This window comes from Plecotus auritus (assembly GCF_963455305.1).
Source record: "Plecotus auritus genome assembly, chromosome: 12".
NCBI classification, from domain to species: domain Eukaryota; kingdom Metazoa; phylum Chordata; class Mammalia; order Chiroptera; family Vespertilionidae; genus Plecotus; species Plecotus auritus.
Window position 1 is genome coordinate 4,661,659 of NC_137778.1, and position 21,993 is coordinate 4,683,651.

Consider the following 21,993-nt stretch of genomic DNA (forward strand, 5'->3'; position numbering starts at 1 on the left):
TACTAATGGCCTATAAGCACATCAAAAGATGCTCAATATCACTGATCATTAGGGAAATGTAAATTGAGTACTTCATACCCATTAGGATGGCTATTATCAGAAAAGCAAAATAACACAAGAATGTGAAAAAACTGGAACTCTTGTGCATTGCTGGTGGGAATACAAAATGGTGCAAACACTACTGAAGACAGTATGGCAGTTCCTCAAACACTGTAAACCTAACACTCCTGGCCTCATGGACAGAAAAAGACTAATTGGGTTGTTACCAACATTATACCAGGTTATTTATGTAAAGCATTTACAATACCAGGCATATTATAAACTAAGAGCTGGCTAATTTTGTAACATGCCTAAAACAGTTTTATGCATAATTGTTACTTTGTTTTAAAGAAGTAGGCCTACCCTATTGCTTAGTTTGCCAGGCTAGTCAAGGTTAAAGTTGATACAAATAGGACTTTGTATCAGGCCTTGAGCCAGGCTTGTTCAAGAGGTAACTCCTCTTGCCTCATGAAATGTCCTATTGCAATTTTTTCATGATAATAAGAACTAAGAATAGAAATCTGTGCCTTTCTTGTGGTTCTTTCCTGCTAGAAACATTAAAATAATTTAGAAGTAAGGGAATAAAGAATGCAGAATTTATTCATTGTTCAATTTGTTGCATGGCCTAAGAAAGGGTATAACACATTCCCACACATTAAGAGAAGAAGTTTATTTTGTTCTAGTGTAAAAAAGAAAGGATAAATCACTGTCAACATCACCAAAAAGATATGTACCATTTCCATAATTCAGAGTATAACCAAAGCACATGGGCATAAAAAAATAATATCCAAAATTCTGAGGATTGTGGCTTCAAAATGAAGCATTTAATAGATACCTTCAGTTGTAATGATCAGTAAAACGGAAGGATTTGGCTTCGGACATATATGACTGATTCTGCATCTGTCTGGAACGCTTTGCTTCCAGTCGGAACTGTCTAGTCCTTTCCTTGACAGCTTGTTGTTCCACTAGTTTTTCCACCCGCTTCCTTCGTAGCCACCTGCAGGAACAGACATGTGATCAGGTCTGGTGTCAACCAGCATATATGCTTCATGCTATAAAGTTACTGCTATAGACAATTAAAAGAAATTGAATGTCTTTACATTGAAATACTGTAGTCACGACACTAAAGTATTAACTGAAAAATTTCAGGCTATGCCCCTAGACCCACACAAGAAAACATAGTTATATCTGGTATTGAATGTCTGAATTAAGTTTGTCTTATAATGAAATTGCAAACATAACATTTTTTAGTAATAAACTGATTTATATGTGATACGGGTCCTATCCTTTTTGAAAAAATATGGTTTTATAAGTAAATAAGTATGTGATAGATTCCAAATGACTAATTTTTTATATCTAACTGCATGCTAAAACCTTATTTAACCAGGCTGAGAATCCGAGCATGCATCAATGTTACCTTGCTTTTCTTGGTAGGAAATTACAGAGCTCTTAATTTTCATTGCATAAACTAGTTCTTCCTTAAAGCAGAAAAATAAGCCTAAGCATAAAAAACATCAAAAAACGGAGAGTCCACATTCTAACAAATTTAAGTCTATAAATCTTGCTTAGGTAAAATAACACAAAAAATGATTGTATACACACATATCTAGTATGTAAGTACGTGTGTGTGTGTGTGTGTGTATGTGTGTGTGTGTGTGTGTGAGAGAGAGAGAGAGAGAGAGAAAGAGAGAGAGAAATGGCTCTGGGCTGGAGGTAGATGAGATCATTAATGAAAATAAGCCAATTGAGAACAGTTTGTAAGTATGATCTCAATTTCTATTTTTAAATTATAAGTACAGAGAAATATCTAGAATATATGCACTAAGGTCCTAACAATAGTGATTTCTGAGTGATAAGAATGTGATGTTTCCTCCTCCATTTCCACAACGAATATTTACTGCTTCTATAATAAAGGGTTATATATTTTTAAAAAAAGGAAGAAAGAGACGAAGAAAAAAATATACATAAAAAACAAACAAACAAACAAAAACAAATGAAAGTAACTTCAAACAACAGGACTCGCACTGGCTTGCTGGCAAAACTGTAAGCCACGTGTGTTTCCTCAGAACCAGCCAGGTGATGCAGGGTCTTACCAGATACTGAAAAGAGATCAGATTTAGCCACCAAAATATGTACCCAAATCTCCTCTCATTTGGTCTATATAGATCTTCCTCCTCAGTCTGCCTGCCTTTCCTTACAGAAAAATAGTTCTAGGTAAATGCAACTCTTTATTCAGTTTTTCTGAGGACTATGTAGGAGAAGCTGCAACCAGTCTTTGGCCCATTTCTCTAAGAAATGAACAATGCAACAAACAGACGAACATATGAATGAATGGTAGGCTCTCAAAGGCTAACACACTGGTGCCATAAGAAACCATTTTAGTATTGAAAACTATCTTGAAAGAATGGTATCAATATTGTGCCAAGTGTGGAATTAAAGAATCTCACACATTTATTAAAGTGTATTAAAAATGGAATAGTATGCAATGTCAAAGATCCAATATTTGGTTTTTTCCCAAGCGTTATCGATATATAGCTTTCTAAAACAACCATGAGGGAGGGGCGCACTCTGCCTTTGACTTACTGTTTAAAGGCCCGTTCACGGCCTTCTGTCCCCTGGAGGAAGAACAAGCATTCCTCCTGCTTTCGTAGTTCTTCTGTCTTTCTTTCTTTCATCTGCTCTTCGTGCTTCTTTTTAAGCCATAATCGAAAAGCTTGTTGTGGGTCTCTGTTTTCCTGCTAGTTACGAAAACAAGCTTTGCTTAATTTAATAAACCACAACTACTTTCTGAGGCCCCGCCTATAGGACCCTACAAGAACATGTCCCACTCATCAGTTTTTCATAGAAATGCCAGCCCATGACCTGCACTCCTCATACCCAAACCAAATATATCACATTTGAATCAGCAACACTGACTACCCCCATCAGAAAACTCAGCACTGAATTCACTGCCATGTAGCTTCTTCTTTCAAAAGTCTTAGTGAGCATGGCCTTCCCATGTTTATTGCAGCATCATTTACAACAGCCAACATGGAAACAACCTAAGTTGTGATAGATGAATGGGTAAAAAAGATGTGGTATTTATGTACAATGGTGCACTACTCAGCCATAAAAAAAGATGACATATTGCCATTGATGACAACATGGATGGATCTCAAATGTACTATGATAAGTGCAATAAGTCAGATGGAAAAGGACAAAAAAACCGTGATTTCACTCATTTTTATGGGGAATATAAAACAAAAAAGAAACAAATGAACAAACAAAACAAAATAAAAACAATGTCAGGTACAGAAAATAGATGGTAACAGAGGGGAAGGCAATGGGGAGAGAGCAAAATGGGTAAAGGGGTAAACTGTGTGGTGATAACTGGGGAGCACACTACAGTGTACACAGATATGGATTATAATCCTGAATACCTGAAACTTATAAAATGTTACTACCCAATGTTCTCTCAATAAAAAATACACACATACAAAGAAAAGAAAGCAGTACAGTATAACAGCTATTTGCATATCATTTACATTTTATTAGGTATTATAAGTAACCTAGAGATGATTTAAAGTGTAAGAGAGGATTATTTAGGTTATATGCAAATACTACACCCTTTATATAAGGGACTTGATCATCCAGGGATTTTTAGTATCACACAGGGATCCAGGGATCAATCCCACACAGATACTGGGGGACGACTGTCATCAATAAATGAAGGTCTAAACATAGCGACTTGCAAACTTTGCCAAGTTGAGCCCTTTGACAAAGAAAATAATTTTGCCCAATGGCACAAACAAGTAAACGGGTGGAGAAAGGCAGTGCGAGTAGAGTTGAGGTCTTTGTAGCAATTTGAAGAATGTCCGTGGAATACAGTCTGAAAACCAAAGATCCAACGCTTCCGTTATTCAGCCTTTCTTTAGATTCTAACTTTGGGGACCAGACCCCAGAGTTCTCAGTGGGGACCCCCATAGCTGAGCTATCCCTCCGGAACTTCAGCTGCTGCCCGGGCAGCCTCCGGGTGGTTCCGCACTTCCTACCAGTCTGTATGTGGTCTCCGCTTTCCGTCCTTGGTCATCAGGGTTCTCTCCAGCTGGTCTTCATTTGATTGTTCAGGATGGTTTTCTGTATTTTAGTTGCAATTTTAGTTTGGTCCTGGGAGAGTGTCAGTGTAGCTTCCACTTCATCCGCTGCCACTGTGGAACTTCACAAGATCCTAACTTTGATTTTTAGCTTTTAGAGCACCTAGCTGCCCAGCCCACCTCCAAAGCTGTAATTACTCTTACGGAGAGAGGCTTTCGCATTTGCAGCCATAGAATTTTCTCGTAAGGGGAACAGCCATGAAGCTTTGTCATAAACAGCAGCTAGTGGGAGTAGCCCATTGCATTGAAAGAGCTTATTTGGGAGAATAAAGAGAGCAAAGGGACAGATCTGGAGCCTTGGGGTGGATGCCTGGCTAGAACACTCATTTAATACTTTCACCAGGTATGAGCCCTGTGGTGGTGAAGACCTTCTCCTACATCTTGCGTTTTCCTTTCCCTGTGACCCACATGGCAAAGCATACTGATGATCTCACTTAGGAAATGCATTTGACTTAAGTTCTTTCGTGTACGACACTGAACCTGGTGAAGAGGACTCATGGACCTAAAGGATATTGCTGAACATCTAGAAATCGCGGAGTGGCTGCAGATGACAAAAAGTGTTCGTGTGGAATTATAGATCAGAAGAGTCTGGAATTCAGGGACGAACAGGATTGATGGGTATCTCTGTACATTTATTCATTCAACTGATATTTACAGAGTATCTTTTATATAGAATATCTACAGGCACATGAGTACTCGGTCACATCAATGAAAAATCCAGGTCCGCTCTCCCATACATCCTAAGCCTATACTGTAGAACACAGTAGCCACTAGTCACATGCGGCTACTGACAGAGAAAATGTAACATTCAGCATCTTGGTCACATGAGCTCCATTTCCAGTGCTTCACAGCCACATTGTGGCTTGATCGCCAGCACAGGTACAGGACATATCCATCAGTTCAGAAAGTCACACTGGGAAGTGCTGTTCTAGATGAGCAGATAAAAACAGATGATTGATTGACTGACTGATATGTCAGATTCAAAGAAAAGTGTGGTAAGGAGAGAGACTAATAACGGGGAGGTGAGGAGAAAGGAAGGCGTTTAGAGAGAAAGTGAGGGAGCGAGTTTGGAGACATCGGACAAAGCGTCTTCCAAGCACTGGTAACACAGCAAAGACCTGCCAAGGGGTTGTGTTTTCCACATTCAATCAAAAGCAAAGTCACAATGAGGCGGTGGCAAAGGGCCTGGCGAGGGGAAGGAGATGAAGTAGAATAACAGGGAACCAACAGTGTACAGTCTTCCAGGCGGTGGTAGGAACTTGGGACTTTATTTCAAGATGAGAAGCCATTGGAGGTTTCAGAGCGTACGTGATGCAATCTGCTCCGCATTTCGGAGGCTCACTCCGGCTGCTGTGCTGGAAATGGAATGGAGTGGGGGCAAGGTGGGAGGAGGAGGAGCAGTGATCAGCCTTTTGCAGCGGGTCAGGCAGCACACAGCGGTGGTTTAGATGAAGATGGTGGGACTCGGGATGTAAGTGGAAGACAGAATAGACAAAAAGTTCTCCTAGATTGAATGTAGGGTTTTATATAGTGCTTTAAAAGATTATTTTTTAATATTTCCAGGATTTGTTTTTATATTTTTATAAATACAACCATATAAAACCAAACATTTCTTCATTACAAAACAAAATAATAAAAATAAAAAAAACCAAAGGAAAAAAGTAATGCAGTAGATTTCTCAAAGAAGATTTCCTAACAGAAAAGTTGACAAAGAATTTTTCTATGAAGAGAATATTCAAACAGCTCATAGGTGATCAGTCTCGCTGAAAATAACACTGCAACGCAACAATATTTTCTACCTGTCATGTTGGTAAAAATAAAAACACTTGAAAGCACCCTTCTCAATGCAGGTGCGGGGGTGTTTTGTGTGAGCACAGTATCTTTGCCCTATTTGAATATAAAAGTTACACTGTCTTTAAAAAAAAATGGTAGCTTGGTGCTATGAAAGTTTAAATGAAATAGGAATCACTGCATTTTTGCAAGGCTTCTTAGGATGTGGCTGAAGCATCTTTTGCGAGGGTGGTTCCTGGACCACTCTCTCTACTTCTCCAGATGTTCTTAGTCTGACATTCAGATGCCCTTCCGTAAACAAATCCCACCTTCATCTCTGTGTGAAATTAATTTTCATAGAAGTTTTACTTACTCTACTGCTCATGTCTTCAATTTCCTTTGCTCGCTGAACTCTCCTCATTTCTACGACCTGCTCTCTTTTCTTTTGCAACCATGCTTTAAATACTATGTCGTTCTCCTTTTTCTTTTCTTTCTCTTCTTCTATTTTCCGTTGTTCTTCCTGGTGGAAAGAATATCAAAAGGCATTAATGAAAGATTTAAAAATCGTGGATGAGTCCTTAGAGTAGAGAGATGTATTTTGAGATCTGAAGTGAGAATTCCCTGCCTCTAAAACTTTCCATTGAAAAGCTAGGCGTTCTTTAAAAAAAATAAATAAATAATAATAATAATAATAATAATAATAATAATGCCTCTAATTTGCTTAGGAAGAGATGAAGATTTTTAAGATAAATTAAACTGTAGAGACAAAGGCTACAATTATATGGATGTACAATACATACAGTTCAGCAATGCCTTGAATCTCTCCTCCACTTCCTACTTTAATTTTGGTCTTACTTTGCAGCTAAGCCACAGAAGCACTGTATGATGTCCATAAAAGCAGGAAGATGTTCTAAATGTTTTTATATAAATGTTGCATTTGTTCACGGTAATAAATGGCATTGTGGTTGAAAAGAAAAGGCTACAGTCACTTGGGATGTACTTTGAAGGGTACAGGTGAGCCATCTTGTGCTGTCTAGGACCTGCTCTAAAAATTCCTTAGCCGAAGAAGGAGATGAAGCAAATACACCAAAATCTCAGTGATTTTTGAATCCGGATGATGAGAACAGAGGTGTTAGTTGCACCTTTAGATACGTTTGGATTTTTTTTATTATTATGTTTAAAAATATTTTCAACTAGCATATATTCATAAATTAACACTTTGCTATCAGGAAAAATGTTTAGGTAAAACAAAATGAGTTTTTAAATCTGAATTATCCAACTAATGTTCTAAAAGGGAGTGACCTAAACTTGAAGGAAGGTACTTAATGGGACCCAGTTACATACAGCGACGAAGCAGCGAGTGGGAGCCAGGCTGCGCGGTGGTGGGAACAGCGGCGAGCTGGCCCCGAGGGGCGCTCACGCTGCCGCCTGACGGTGTTCTCATCTCTAACGTGAGCTGCCTTCACAGCTCTCACGTCTCTTCCAATACTCAAGTCATCGCTAATGAACTGAACTACCCAGTCCATGCTTACATTTTCTCAAAGAATGGAAGTCAGAATTCTTTCCTTACCTTTTGACAACAGAAAGTCCTTCTAATTCCTTTGGATGGAACATAATATAGGAAGGAAAGGCAAAATTCTATCCCCTTAACAGCAGAAAATACCTTTCAACATGCCTGTCTACTATTTTCTAAACCCGAATGGAGCTTACATTAGCTATAGTTCCTTTTTACGAAAAAAAAAAAAAAAAAAGGACCCGGGATGCCATGCATGCACACAGACAGCATGGCAAGATGATTCTCTCTCCAGAAGGAACCTTAGACACTTACTAGCACACAGACGACATCAGCCAGGGCCCAGCTAACAGCTGCCAGGGAGAACGGGGAGATGGCCCCTAGCAGGGAGCCAGAGGGCAGCAGCCCGCCCAGCAATGTTTTGTTGGGCATAAAAATAAAGCCTGTGAAAGAAGCTAAGTAATATTTTTAAAGCCTTAGAACGTAAAGCCCATGCCTTCAGCACGTACGAGGGAAGGAACAGCTATGCGGATCTCTGACACGAGGAAAGAACAGTATGTGTGACACCCAGAAAAAAGGATCAAATGCAAACAGAACAACCTACCGGCCACAGCAGTCACAGTCACCCTTAGTTCACTGGTGAGAGACCCTGAAATGGTGTAAGCCTCCTCCATCGCTTTTACAGAAATACACCCACACCTATGCATGGATGTGTGCATCCAGCTATTCTCAACAAATAATTTCGTATTGTCATAAAGTTAACAGAGCCTTTTAAGTATTGTTACGTATCTGATCCAAGTGAACCGAGCCTGACTGTTAGAGTTTAGATACCAGTGGCCGAGCAAGAAAACACGGTGAGTCTGCATCCTTTCAGACTCCGGCCTGAGTGCGCTATGGGTTCCATGTTCTCGCTGACTCTGTTTTTCACTTTTTCTGCGAATGTGAGTTCCTGATAAATGAAGGAATTCCCCCGGTAGTTTCCTACCTAAATGGAAAATATACTATTTCTCAATGAATGCCAAGAAAACTGGGATTTTTTTACTCCAACTTTGCTGCAAACAAGTTGAATGACTTTCTACACTATAGTTTTCTGATCTGCAACATGATCTTTAAGCTTTCCTCTGACTGTAACATCCTATTAACCCATGATTCTGTTGAGGTTTGGTATTTAGTTAGACATTTTGTGTGGTTCAGCTTAATACCATTAGTTATCCAGTAAAACAGAGAATTTGGGGCACTGATTTAAGTCATTTCAAGAAAAAGCACCCGTTTTGGCACCTGGAGTTTCCAATTATAAAATACTTTTATTTTAAGAGCAAAGAAATACCCCAAAATAGTAATTTTGGATTCCATAAGGCATTCTGGAGATATTTCACTAAAATTATTAGTTCTATTCTTAATTTGAAACTAAAATCCCTGAACTCAAGGGGTTATAGGCATAGACGATACGTGAAACACACACATGCCACAGAATTCCAATCCAGTTCTACCTATTGCCTCCTAAACCCCAACACAGCTTGCCTGCACTTTCCCACCTGACATTTGATTCTCACCCGTCTCACATCCAGGTTATTTCAGCAGCCATCTGACTCCCCTGAGCCTCACCTTTAAAGTGAAAGGATCAGATGACGTCCCCACTGCGCTCGACCCCAGCTCTAGCCCAGGTGTTCTTTACTGTGCTTTGGGAGCCTGACACCAAGGACCACGGTAGCCATGGGTTCATCCATCCACACATTCTTACCCCGCAACCCTTCATCTAACGATAGAAAACAGACCAAGCAGGAAAATACACCCAGCACTCTGAAGAACCGTTTCAATTGCTGCTGCCCCTGTAAAACCTGAAAACAGCTTCCCCTCTCAACCAGTGCCCACGCGGCTCTCACCTCTCTCTTCAGCTTTTCTCTCCTTTGTTCCAGCCGCTTTTGCAGTTCCTTCTGTCGCGGAGAAAGACAATACGTTGAGGTCACTGGAGATACACTGGCAGACTGCATCCTGTGATTAGACTTCCCATTCCCCTTGCTGGGCTCTGAGTTGGCAGCGGAGTTGGGCCGAGCCTTGGGGTTGGGCGGAGACTGAAGGGGGAAAGCCACGGGCTCCTCTGTGGATGAGGCCTGGATCTTTGCTGTAAGCTCTTCCTTCTTGACACCACTGACAGCTGAGCTGGAAGACCTGGGCGATGACTGCTGAGCTTCATTTTCTGAACCGGTGACATTGCTAATGGGGGGCAAGAACCCCTGACTCTCAATGTCTTGCAGATTCAGAAGCTCAAACTTTCCGTCTCTCTCTACCAGTATCTTCCTGTCCTTGTTCTCTTCACAGCTCCCGCCAGGGAGCGACAGGAGCACACCTTCCTGTCCAAAGTCATTGGAAATATGTAACTGCGACAGTTTCCCAGACACATGACTCTCATTTTCAAAATAATTTTTGTAGTCGTCAGTGTCTTCCATCGGAGGAACTTCTAGATCCACTAATTTGTCCTTGAACTTCAGTTTCCGCTCCCTCTTATCATTCACGGGTTCTTGACTCTGTAGAATCTTGTTGGCTTGTATAATTTTCTCCATAATGTATCTCCTCACTTCCTCATCCTCGTCCTCCTCCACGTCTTTCTGGCTTTCCAGTTTGGATTCCTGGAAAGAGTTTTCACTGTCTGAGTCTGACATGGGTTCCAAAGACTGACTACTCGGTACGGAAATGAAGTCATTTCTTCTTGGTGAAATCTCATCCCTCGAGGATGTGTCAGGATCAGAAAGCTGTCCGGTGTGTTTGGCTTCTGTTTCATTCTCTTTTAACTCTTTGCTAATGCTCTCTTCATTCCCACAAGCCATCTAAAAAAAAAAAAAGAAAGAAAAAGATATGAGGTTCTCTTTTCAGTAAAATGGAGACACTTTGCCTATTTATATGTAAAAAATCAGAAATGGATTTTCAGATTCATGTAATTTGTTTTAGAAATAGAAAAATAACATGCTTCCTGCTCACTCTTTGCTCATATTCTAACTCATATTTGTGAGCACCCCAGGGGCATGAACAACAGCAGTTAGGAAAAATTTAACTCTAAATTTGTATTTGTTGGTATTGAGTGCTATACTGATATTTAAAATTTTTTATGCCAAAGCATGGAAATGTAACTATAAATAATATTTTAATATTCCACCCTCTATAAAATTGTCCTCCCTTTACATTTTCAGAAGTATATTTTTAAATGTTTTCTTTTTATAATACTTGTATTCTTAAAAAAAAAAAAAGTATCTTTCTCCCCAAGACCATGAAAAGTTACTGCCATTGGTCAAGTCTTAATTATTTTGAGGTTCTTAGATTCCCTTGAGATTATTATTACCATTTTCTGGAGAACCCAAAATTCCAGATCAATTTTTACCTCTAGATTTCCTAGAAGGAAAAAAAAAGTAATAGACCCTTTGTATTTTTCTATATTAATTCCCTAAAGAGCTCACTCACTTGTCTTTTCTTTTCTTTGCTCAGACCTTATTTACTCTTCAGGTTTCAAATATTAGCCAAAAGACCATGTATTTTGAGGATTTGCTTCATTTGTCCTTTATATCAAACCTCCATGATTTTACCCAAGTTTATATAAACTAGAAATGAATTGTACTCATTTTTTTACTGTTAATGCAATTAATTATTTTATTTATATTATATAAATTACAATTTTAAAATTATAATTTTAGCTTTATTAAGTGCTAACTTAATCCCTGTTCTCTCACTAATTACCCCTATGCCTTATGATACATTTAAACTCTCCGTGCCTCAATTTTCTCATCTATAAGATGGGATGATGTCATCTGTTCTATGTACATTAAAGAAATTTTGTGAGGTTTATATGAGATAATGTGAAACTCTTCAAGAATTACAAAACACTTTGTTAATATCATCATTATGAATGCTGTTGGCAATTTACATATACCTCTATTATGTTGACATCACTTTGTTCTTTTTCATTAATTAACCACTCCAGGTCCTTTTCAAAGTCATCTTCATATTCTCCAGTTTCTTTGGAATCAGTATCTTTATTTTCATCCATTTTCTGTGTGTTAGGGAATAATGCTGTGAGATGAAAGGGATAAGGTCTATGCTATGTGCACTTCAGGTGTAGTGTGAGACCAATGTTAAAGATAAGCTAATTAACACATAGACGTACAAAGTATGGCGTGCTCAGAATAAACATATATCTGTAGACTTACAATGGCCAGACATTTTCTAAGTGTACTACTCCTAATCACTCCCCCCCCACCCGCCCAATTCCTGAAACAGGAATTTGCAAGGAGACTAAGAGGCAGATAAGAAGACTATTGGCGGCTTAGAGAGGGATGTTCCACATTCCCCACAGAGCATTAAAACGCCTGTGCATCAGAGAGCTCACAGTGCATGACTCAGCTTCTTAGTCTCACTCATCTGCATTTTCTTATGTTCAAATGAACACAAGTATATCAATTCCCATCCTCAGTTTCTCGATCTTTCTTGAAGAAGGATCTAGTCATTTATAGGTGTAACTATAATTTGTGACCTGAGAGCTTTTTAAGTAATAACTAATTCTCATTTATGGTAAATGCTGATTTCCACAGAAGTCAGGCTGTTATCAACTCTAAATAAAACATTTTTTGTTAAAAAAAACCTCTGATGCCTAATACTAGAAGACAGTGACAATAAATAGAGATGTCAGACGAAAGTTAATAAATGTTTGCGAAATGGTATGTAAATTCATTCATTTTTAAGACAGCTAAGCTAAAGTTATCTTCAAATTGAGGTCAGTGCATAGCCATACTAATTTTTTGTGCATAACTTTTCAAACAAAAGAAACATGTAAATCTCTACCTATAATGTGTCTGTATATGTGTGTGAACATACCACATATATGTACAATTTGGCACACACTCGTTGAACACCTATAATCTACATATATAAAAGCCTAATATGCAAAGTGTCCCCTTGGGAGTTCGACCGGGAGACCAGGAGTTCGATCACTTGCTATGACATGTGCTGACCACCAGGGGGCAGCGCGGAACAAAGGAAGTCCCTGGCCGGCAGCCAGCTGGCAGCCCCTAGGGACCCTACCTGTGCACAAATTTCATGCACTGAGCCTCTAGTATTCCTATAAAGATTATACAAGACCTCTGGCCTACTCAATCTGATACAGAAGGCAAACATAAACAAAACACATTAATTAAAAATGTAGAAAGAAATAAAAATGTAAGTAAATGAGGTTTTGATGAGATAACTCAGTCTAAATTAGAAATACCATGGAAAGCTGAGCAGGGTTTGATTACTGAGTCTGAGAGTCCATCAGTTATTCCACGCTAACAGAACAGCATGAGAAAAAAACAAACAAACATGGACAAGCCTGGAACTGAACATAAACGTGCCACTAAAGAAAGATCTGGAAGGAATATGGAGGTGTCAGTTTGATGTCATATTATCTTTCACAAAGAAAAGGGTTGAGGGAAAATTGTTTATGTAGATTTAATTGTCACAAAATAACCAAAGGTAGAACTATATATCGATAATCTACACACTTCCCACTATTGACTTAAACAAACAAAATAGCCATGCTCTCTAAATGTACACAGAATATTAGACCCAGTTTCAAAAAAACTGTAGAAAACTGATGTTAGGGCCCTAAGGACCTGGGAGCCTGATCCCATACCTGCTTCTCTGGCTCCTCCACCAAGAATAAGTTGCCTAAAACCCGTTTTGGAAGTAGAAAGAACGGATGTCAAGAACGCGAGAGACCTCAGCACATTGGTAAAGATGTAACATGAGAGCTGTCGTGGCTGAATTGATAAATTATCCAACTTGAACTTTGCTTTAGCCATTAGCTTCACTTTACTCTCTCCAAACATTTGAGGAGACCACCTTGTCCTGGTACCAATTTTACTAAAGTGAGATTTAAATTGTTTTCCTTCCACTGTTCACCGAGAAAGGATAGTGGAAGCGTGCGGGAGGACATCTCTCCACTGGCTGCACCAGACAAGCGGCCGGGCTTTTCAGCACTGCTTGTGGAAAACACTGCAATAGGCTTTAGTGGACACTGGGCTCACAAGGAGTTAAAAATGGAGATGCCCCCAACGTAAAAGAGCTCCAAGGCCGAGACTGTGGGTGAGAAACAGACAACACAGGAAGCCCTGTACCTGTTTCCTGCGCTGCTGCCGTTCAAAGAACAGAAGACAAGCTGGGACTCACTCAGGGGCTAGCAAGCCAGGAGAGGGGGTCAAAGGGAGGAGAAGGGAAGAAGGGGGGTTGTGAGAGTAAAGTGTCTTAACAGCGGACGCTGGGGAGCACTCGAATGACAGTCTAAGGAAACACGGGACCTGGATGGCACCTGTTCAACACTGTTTAAAAGGCTGCATGTGAAGGGGAGTGGACTTGTATCACGTCAGGTGGCACAATTAGTACGGAGGGCTGGAAACGTGGGGCAGATTTAGGTACATGGAAGAGAGACGTGCCATTTCAAACCGTGTCCTGAAGTGAGGTGAGACGCCCACTGAAGTGCCTAGAAGATGACTCGGGCATGAATGTTTTCCAGGAGATTGAAGCTTTAGAAAAGTTGAGCTAGATGACTCTTAAGGTCGCTTTTAACCTTTTATATAAGATGCAAATTAACAAATAAATGCTAACTCATGAAAAGCAAGAGAATTTTAAAAGCAAATGCATAGTGCCACAATAAAGTGTATCTAACAACCAAAATAGAGACAGACTCATCGAGAGCAGGATGACAGCTGTCAGTGGCAGTGGGGAGATGGGAGGCTGGGGGAGATGGGAGAGGGGTTGAGCAAAACAGAATATAAAAAAGGGAAACTCTCATGGAAAAAGAAAAAGAGAAGTGCAGATTAGTAGTCATAAAATAGTCATGGGAATGTGAAGTACAGCATAGGAAAAGCAGTCAATAATATTGTAGTAACTAGGCATGGTGCCAGATTGGTACTGGAAACGTCCGAGGGAACACTGTGTAACGTATATGGTTGTCTAACCACTATGCTTCCCATCTGAAACTAACACAAAGTAATACTGAGTGGAAATATATATGTATACTACAAAAAATAAAATAAATACTTGGTATCTGAATAACTAAGTTCCAGATTTAAAAACATTGTGGAGTCTGTCTCATTTAAATGTCATCTTTCTTTGACTAGTTCTTCATACTGGTTTCCTTTCCTTCTCAAGATAAAGTTAGTCTTAGGTAACTGAAATGTCAATTATTCAGCTGGATAATTATAACTATTTCTAATGTATTAGTTGGCCTATAATTACTTCTAGATATTTATTTCTTTTAAACTAAGACTACAAAATGGACGTTCTTAAAGTACTCAGAGTAAAGCTGGGATAATTTATAAGTCAGAGGTTGAGCAATAATACTTTGAGGTGACCTAAGAAACCAAGTCAGTATTGCAGAGTGAGTTTACTCACCACTGCCTACTGGCAAGGCAGACTAAATCACATCAACTGGTGTGCTTACTTACCTAGCAAGTGAAATAAGGTTGCCATGAGTCACGCAGAATAAACTGAAACTCATTGTGATTCAAAACACATACATAGTTCTATTTTCCACAGTCACAAACGCCTTAGGACCACCAGCTTTCTTTTCAGAGCAGGGATCTTGAAATGTACTATTTTAAGATGTTTAAGTTACATAACTAAGTGTTAGAATAAGATTTGTATGGAACTCTTCTGTGCTTTCCCTTAATTTTATAATAAACAGAGTGGAACTTGTAAATAAATGGTTGTCTAAAGACTTTCATTAATATGCTTTATTACTTACAAAGCATCTCACCCATGTGAAAGCTCAAATTTAAAGCCAAACCATAGCATAAAAATAATAAAATAAAATGATTACAAATTAAACATATTAGGTGTTATTATATCATACTAATATACCATACTTAAAAAAAGAAAGCCACAGTTGAAGTGACTCTGAGAAGTAATTGATAGGTTGTGTCAAATCAAAAGGGCCATTCTTTTCCTATAACTTTAAAAAATTCATGGCTAGTTCCCAAGTGAACAAAGAACATGAATCATAAACTCTTGTTACCTAGTCCCCTAAGCCTTTTTCAAGTGCGTCACCAGATATTCAGTCCCCTTCAGTTCCTTTAATCTTCATTCCCAGGGTACTGGCCATAAGACACACAGTCAACATGCTCGAACAAAAATACTCCTTAAAAAACGGAATCACCCAACACATTTCCTGTAAGTTTCACACATTTAAATTTCCATGTTTATCCTCATTAAAAACCCATGTAACTGGCTTGGACAAGAACTACCTTCTTAACAGGAACTGTAGTAAGAGACAGAAATTAATTCCTTCTCCCTGGTGTCTGCTAACTCCCTTGAGGGAACGTGACTGCAGATCTTTTTAGTGTTGAGACTGAGTCCAGAGGTACACACAATTTTGATAACTTTCAGAATTCAAACCTTTCAAATATAGTTTCATCTAGTTCATAGACTCCACTCTTACCTCGTCTCCTTTTAAACACAAGGGTGTTTAAAATCTAAGAAAATTGAAAGAATGTCGAACAGAATATCTTTTAATATAAAATAAGTACTTAAGCAAAATTGAACCCATGGTAACATCCTGAGACCACCTGGCCCATTCTTCCTGCTGCATCCTGCGGAGACTGTGATTCCCAGGACTGAAAGAAGGTGAAGGGATCAACAAAGAACATATATGCTTAACCTGTGGACACAGACAACAGTGTGGTGATGGCCAGAGGGAAGGGGGAACGGGGTCTGAGTGGAGGGAAGAAACGGGGGGATGATTAGGGACATCTGTAATAGTGTCAGCAATAAAAACAAAGAAAAAAAAACTTATAATCTGTCACACCAAGCCCGACGGTAAATAATAGTTAACAAGCACCCGGTGACCGTTTTCACTTGTATCCAAGGTGCCACGGACTCAGTGAAGGCCTTGGCCTCTGCTCGGAAGGAAGCTAATGTCCTAGGAGTGAGTTTTCTGTCCCAGGGAGGCGACGTGGAGAGGGGAGAGACCACGACAACAATGACAGATACGCACGGCCAAGCCAGGCTTGCCAGGCTCCGTGGACGCGGGACTCCGAAGGATGTTGAGCCAACAGGAAGGCTCTTCCCTCGGGTCTTGCGCCCACCTTTCTTCCCACCTGTCCCCGGTAGTTCGCGCTTTTCACTCGCTCCCCCATAAACAAGTCCGCACCATCCTTCCCTCAGTCCCTTTAGAGCCCCTCCTGCCTGTGAGATGCAGCGGCTGAGGTCACAGAGATGGCCGGGGGTGCTCTCCTCTCCTCCTCTTTCTTAGCTCTGACCAGGAGGCGAGGGAGACCCCGGCACCTGCTACCTAGGCAGCCAGGACCCGGCTGCCATGGCAACGGCGCCTCTCTGCGTCCTCCATCCGGGCCTCTCTCACGACGAGGCCTGTGGGCGCGCGCAGGCGCAGACGGCAGCCTGCGGCACTGGCAGCTGCTGTCACTTGCGCTTCTTGGTAGGTGGCCTCGGAGGACCTGCCGCTCTGTGGTTTCCAGGGAGACAGCCGGGAACTCCTCTTCCCCCCAACACACAGACAGGTTTCCCGAGTGTTGGCGACTGGCGGAGGCCCGCCTTCTCTCTTGGCTGTGAGTTTTCCCACGGGTACCTGCCTCTCGCCAGGTTTTGGAAGGTGGGGGACATCATAGAGTATGTTTCTGTACATTATTCTTTTAGTTGTTAACGTCGTCAAAACTAGTTTGTCTCCTCGGTAGATAAGCATATTGCGAATCAGTTATCAGATTTGGGCCAGAGGGTCTCTCCGTCCCGCCCACCAATCAAAATCAAAACCGAATTTACCCGCGTGGTCAAAGGAAATAGGATGTTTGCTCCAGTCTTCAAGCATGTCAGAACGGTCAACTAGAATTATACAGTTGAAACCTATATAATTTTATTAACCACTGTCATCCTAATAAATTTAATATTTAAAATTCATAACTAGAATGAATTTAAAATTCATAAAAAACTAGAACTCCCTTAAATCCTCAAACATCCTTTTTATGTATAAAGAGAAAGCAAGATGACCCCACCCGCGTGGCTCAGTGGTTGAGCGTTGACCTATGAACCAGGAGGTCACTGTTCATGGTCAGGGCTCCATCCCCAGATGGGGGTGTGCAGGAGGCAGCTGATCAGTGACTGTCACTCATCATTGAAGTTTCTATCTCCCTCTCCCTTCTTCTCTGAAATAAATACAAATATATATTTTTTAAAAAGTGAAAGCAAGATGAATTTAGATTGTGGTGACAAATGAAAGAAATTAGGACTATCTCTTCCCTGCCAGAAATAAATAAAAAAGAATAAATGAAAATATTTACTTATACAATCCAGTGTTCATTGTTTTTAAAACTTTTATTACAATTTCTATCATTTGATATAATAGAGCACCTTTTCATCAAAAGAGGAGCAATGTAAAATTGAACTTTTAAGTATTATTCAGACAGTAAGTTCACAAAAAAAAATTTAAGGTTAAAATGGGTTACATTTCCTAGCTGCAGTATAGAACTTAGAGTTGTAATGATCTAATGTTTCTTCTGCTGCAGAACTCAGTCTGAGGCCACACATTTGAAAAAAAGACACAAAATAAAATGAAATTTTTGACTGTGGAAGGACAAAGGAATTTTAGTCAAATCTCCTTTAGTGAACATGGAATTACTACCAAAGCTAGAGTAGACCTTAGGTTTCAGAACTCCTAGTTTAATATTTTTCCACTGACTCTCCGAAATATTTGCAAATGTTTGTTGCAAATATTAATGGGATATAGCAGCTCTATTCATAACAGCCAAAAATTGGAGACAAATGTCCATCAAATGATGACTGGATAGATGAAATGTTATATCCATGCAATGGGATATTTTCAGCAATGAAAAGGAATGACGTACTGGTAAATACTACAACATCGATGAACCATGAAATTATAAACATTGTTAAGTGAAAGAAGCCAGACACAAAAGACCACATATTGTATGATTCCATTTCTATGAAATATCCAGAACAGGCAAATCTACAGAGACAGAAAGTAGATTAGTGGTTGCCTAGGACTGGGTGGTGTGTGGGTGCTGCTATTGAAGATCAGTTGGGTGGGTGACTGCTAAAGGATGAAGTATATGGTATATGAATTATATGTCAACAAAAAAATTATAAAAATATTAATGGAATAGTGGGCAAACCCATCACTGGAGAGTTGAAAATAATTTTTTTAAAAGAAAGTTCTCAAGATTAATATATGGATCCTGTGTCCTGTGCTTAACTAGCTTATAGATTTTAATTTTGAAGTCTAGTTACACCATCTTTAAAACAGAGAAAATGTTAACACTTGCCTTTAGAACTATGAGGATGAAGTAAGGTAATCATGTGCTTAGCACAATGCTTGATGCATACAAAGTGCTCAATAAATGGTGACTATTACTATTACATAGTTCCCAAAAGCGATGAGAATAGATTCTAGAGAGAATATCTTTAAATGTCCAAAATGAAAATAATAATTTTAAATTATGTCTGGAATTCTACAATAAAAATATTCTGTACATTATCAGTTTGTACAGAACTGTACAGTTGAAACCTATATAATTTTATTAACTAATATATAAAATAGCTAGGTGTTGATGTATCCATTTCAAAGATATATACATGAAACATTACAATCATCAGAGCCCTGTGTTATCTAAGTGAGTATAAAACCTGGATTATCTCTCCCATAAAATTTAGATTTACACCCCACTTAAATGGAAGTTAGAGTTCCAGTTACCTCAAATCCAGTTGCAAACAAAAACAAGTGTAAAAACGCTTGAAAGCAATAATAAAAAGTTACTACAAAATTTGTGAGCTAAGCTGGAGCTGTTTGTGAGTCTCTCACAGTCCTTATTATAACAAACTAGAGGCCTGGTGCATAAATTCGTGCACGGGCGGGGTTGCTTGGCCTGGGGCCGATGGGGGCCGCAGGAGGTTGGCCGGCCAGCCAGATCGGGGCCATCCGGCCGACCGGCCAGGGTTCGGGGTGCAGGAAGTTGGCTGTGGGAGAGCACTGACCACCAGAGGGCAGCTCCTGTGTTGAGCATCTACCCCCTGGTGGTCAGTGCACATCATAGCAACAGGTTGACCAGTCGTTCGGTAGCTTAGGCTTTTATGTATATATAGGTTCAGGTCTGTGAGTTCCCAGCCCAGAAATTAGAATGTGATCATTGGAAAGGAAGGAAAAGAATAGGGGTGATTTGTTAAAAGTAGATAAACACTGACACCAGAAAAAAAAAAAAAAAAAAAAAAACTAGAAGGGTGACAGACTGACAAATAGGGAGAATAAGTAAAAGGAGTTCAAAGCAGCCCTGATCGGTTTGGCTCAGTGGATAGAGCGTCGGCCTGCGGACTGAAGGGTCCCGGGTTCGATTCCGGTCAAGGGCATGTACCTTGGTTGCGGGCACATCCCCAGTGGGAGGTGTGCAGGAGGCAGCTGATCGATGTTTCTCTCTCATCGATGTTTCTAACTCTCTATCCCTCTCCCTTCCTCTCTATAAAAAAAAATCAATAAAATATATTTAAAAAAAAAAAAAAAAAAAAAAAGGAGTTCAAAGCAGAGGCTACCTAGAATAAAACTCAAATCTTGGCTCATCTTTTCCACAGGCAAGCAGAGATAAACACTAAATTAGAACACTGTGCAATCCACAGTGATAAACCTGAGCCACTTTAAAAAGGGTTTATTTCACCATCATTTATTTAAGAAGGCAGAGAAATATTAGGGCTAATTCCCAATATCTGCATGAAGGCACTCACACACTTTAAAAGAAGATGGAGTTAAACAGAGGGAGCATAGGGTGGTGCACAAGGGTGCATTTAGCTAAGAAAAGAAAAGGGACTAGGAAAAGGTGACAATAAAAAGACTTCTGCAGAGTGTTGATGTCAGCGCTGACTTCTGAAGAATGAAAAGACTGCAAGAGGGCAGGCAGGGCATTTGTACACAGATAGATGGTATTTGTGAGGGCCCATCCAGTTGACTCCAGGATCTTTAGGTAGTTCAGAATCTCTGGCATAAAACACAAAAGGTGGGTGGGGCATAAAAATGCAATCTACCCCCAATTGCTGTGGCAGCCTCTGAGATATCACAGACATATGGTGAAAACCACTGCAAGACAGCCTGTGAACAAACATTTCTATTAAAATCAGTACCATCTTTGGGCAAGTTAAGTGTATCATTCATTTCTTCTAACCTGTACAGACAGACAGGATATTTTCATGTTTTTGTGTTTGTTGAGATAGATATTTTGCAGACCTGCTCCATTAATTGAAGTTTATATTGGGGGCGGGGAGGGGGTAGTTCACCAAACATTACTCCAGAGAAATTCAAAGCTTATGACAGGTGGCAACTATTCAATTTCTCCTAGTCAGCAGAAAATGTTCCAGTCAAGGTCTCAACCATAATTGGCCTGAGTTCTGAAGGAATACAGAAGGATCGTAGAAATACTGATCAAAAGTATGAGGAAGTTGGCAAAGATGTACTCTTTAAAAACCTAGCATTCTGAACTCCCTCCCACCAATATTAATGAAAAAAAGAATAGAGGAATTAGGACTACTACAAGATCCTTTTCCAGAATCAAAGGAGATGATGTCCAGAAACGCCTTTTGCAACCTAAATCGTGTTATACAAAAGTATTAATTATGAGGATGCCATGATTAAGTAAAATAGTAACCCGTTTCTATCATTGAAGCACAATGCCTTGAATAAAACGTCCCATGGACTAGAGATTATTGGTAATCACTTTAATGTTTTATAAAATAATGGGCATTTAGCTATTGCACTGGCAGGTGGCTATATTGAGCCCATTGCGTATCAATTATATAATTCAACTAGAGGCCCGATGCACGAAATACGTGCAAGAGTAGGCCTTCCTTTCCCTCCCCCACCCCCACCCCCAACCCCTGCTGCCAGCACCCAGGCTTCCCTCGCAGCCCTGGCTTCATCCGGAAGGTCTTCCGGTCTAATTAGCATATTATGTTTTTATTATTATAGATATTCATATGGCACTGGAATCTGTTCTGCAACAAAAGACAAAAATAAGACAGGACCCCTGCACAGAAGGCATACAATGGGAAAGGCATACAAGGGTTAGAACTATAGGAACAGAAAACTTAATCTTTAAAAAATTTTGTTTCCATGAAAAATTCCCAAGTCTTTGGTGATAATCAATGAAATGCCTTAATGAAGCAGGTTTTGGAATTGGGTATTAAAGGGAAGGTGCTCATTGGTTGTAAGAAAAGATGGATTTGTTTCTGGGACATGATGACCAAATGATTCTCGACGGATGGCAGGAAGATGCTTCCCTGGGTGTCAGAATATTCTGGGCGGGAACAAAGAAGCTGGGAAGTTCGAACAAGATGATAGCTTCTGCCCTTGAATTGATTTCATTTATTTTAAAAATTCAGTTAACACCAACGAGAATGTGGGCCTTTTCAGTTTCTAAAAGGGAGAATGCTTTAAAAACAGAGATGAAAGATATCAAGATGAAGATCAAGAAAAATGAACAGTGCAATGCAATGCTAGAAAAAAATAGG

At 39.8% G+C, this 21,993-nt stretch overlaps 1 protein-coding gene across 9 annotated transcripts; it reads right to left on the reverse strand.

Moving 5' to 3' along the window:
• Positions 1-694: 694 nt before the first annotated feature.
• Positions 695-16,863, reverse strand: CCDC181 (coiled-coil domain containing 181). 9 transcript variants are annotated; one of them, XM_080648545.1, is made up of 6 exons: positions 16,663-16,863; positions 11,375-11,494; positions 9,339-10,280; positions 6,316-6,462; positions 2,623-2,777; positions 695-1,036 (listed from the first exon to the last, which is right to left on the reverse strand). In XM_080648545.1, the coding sequence occupies exons 2-6, from the start codon at positions 11,489-11,491 to the stop codon at positions 877-879; spliced, it is 1,521 nt and encodes a 506-aa protein (XP_080504671.1). In that variant the 5' UTR covers positions 11,492-11,494; positions 16,663-16,863; the 3' UTR covers positions 695-876. The 9 variants fall into 9 exon arrangements, with proteins under 9 accessions (XP_080504671.1, XP_080504670.1, XP_080504672.1 ...); XM_080648544.1 differs by having other exon boundaries at positions 11,375-11,514; positions 16,663-16,849; XM_080648546.1 differs by having other exon boundaries at positions 16,472-16,840.
• Positions 16,864-21,993: the final 5,130 nt, after the last annotated feature.

Bases quoted from the DNA above. Each gene is read 5' to 3' on its own strand.
- CCDC181 (XM_080648542.1), bottom strand. From the start codon at position 16,613: ATGGGGGAGCGAGTGAAAAGCGCGAACTACCGGGGACAGGTGGGAAGA. The intron at 11,515-16,471 runs GTGCGTATCTGT...TTCATCTCACAG, and splicing joins CTGGCAAGCCTGGCTTGGCC to CATTATTCCCTAACACACAG. The intron at 1,037-2,622 runs GTAAGTCAAAGG...CTGTTCCTGCAG, and splicing joins CGTGAACGGGCCTTTAAACA to GTGGCTACGAAGGAAGCGGG.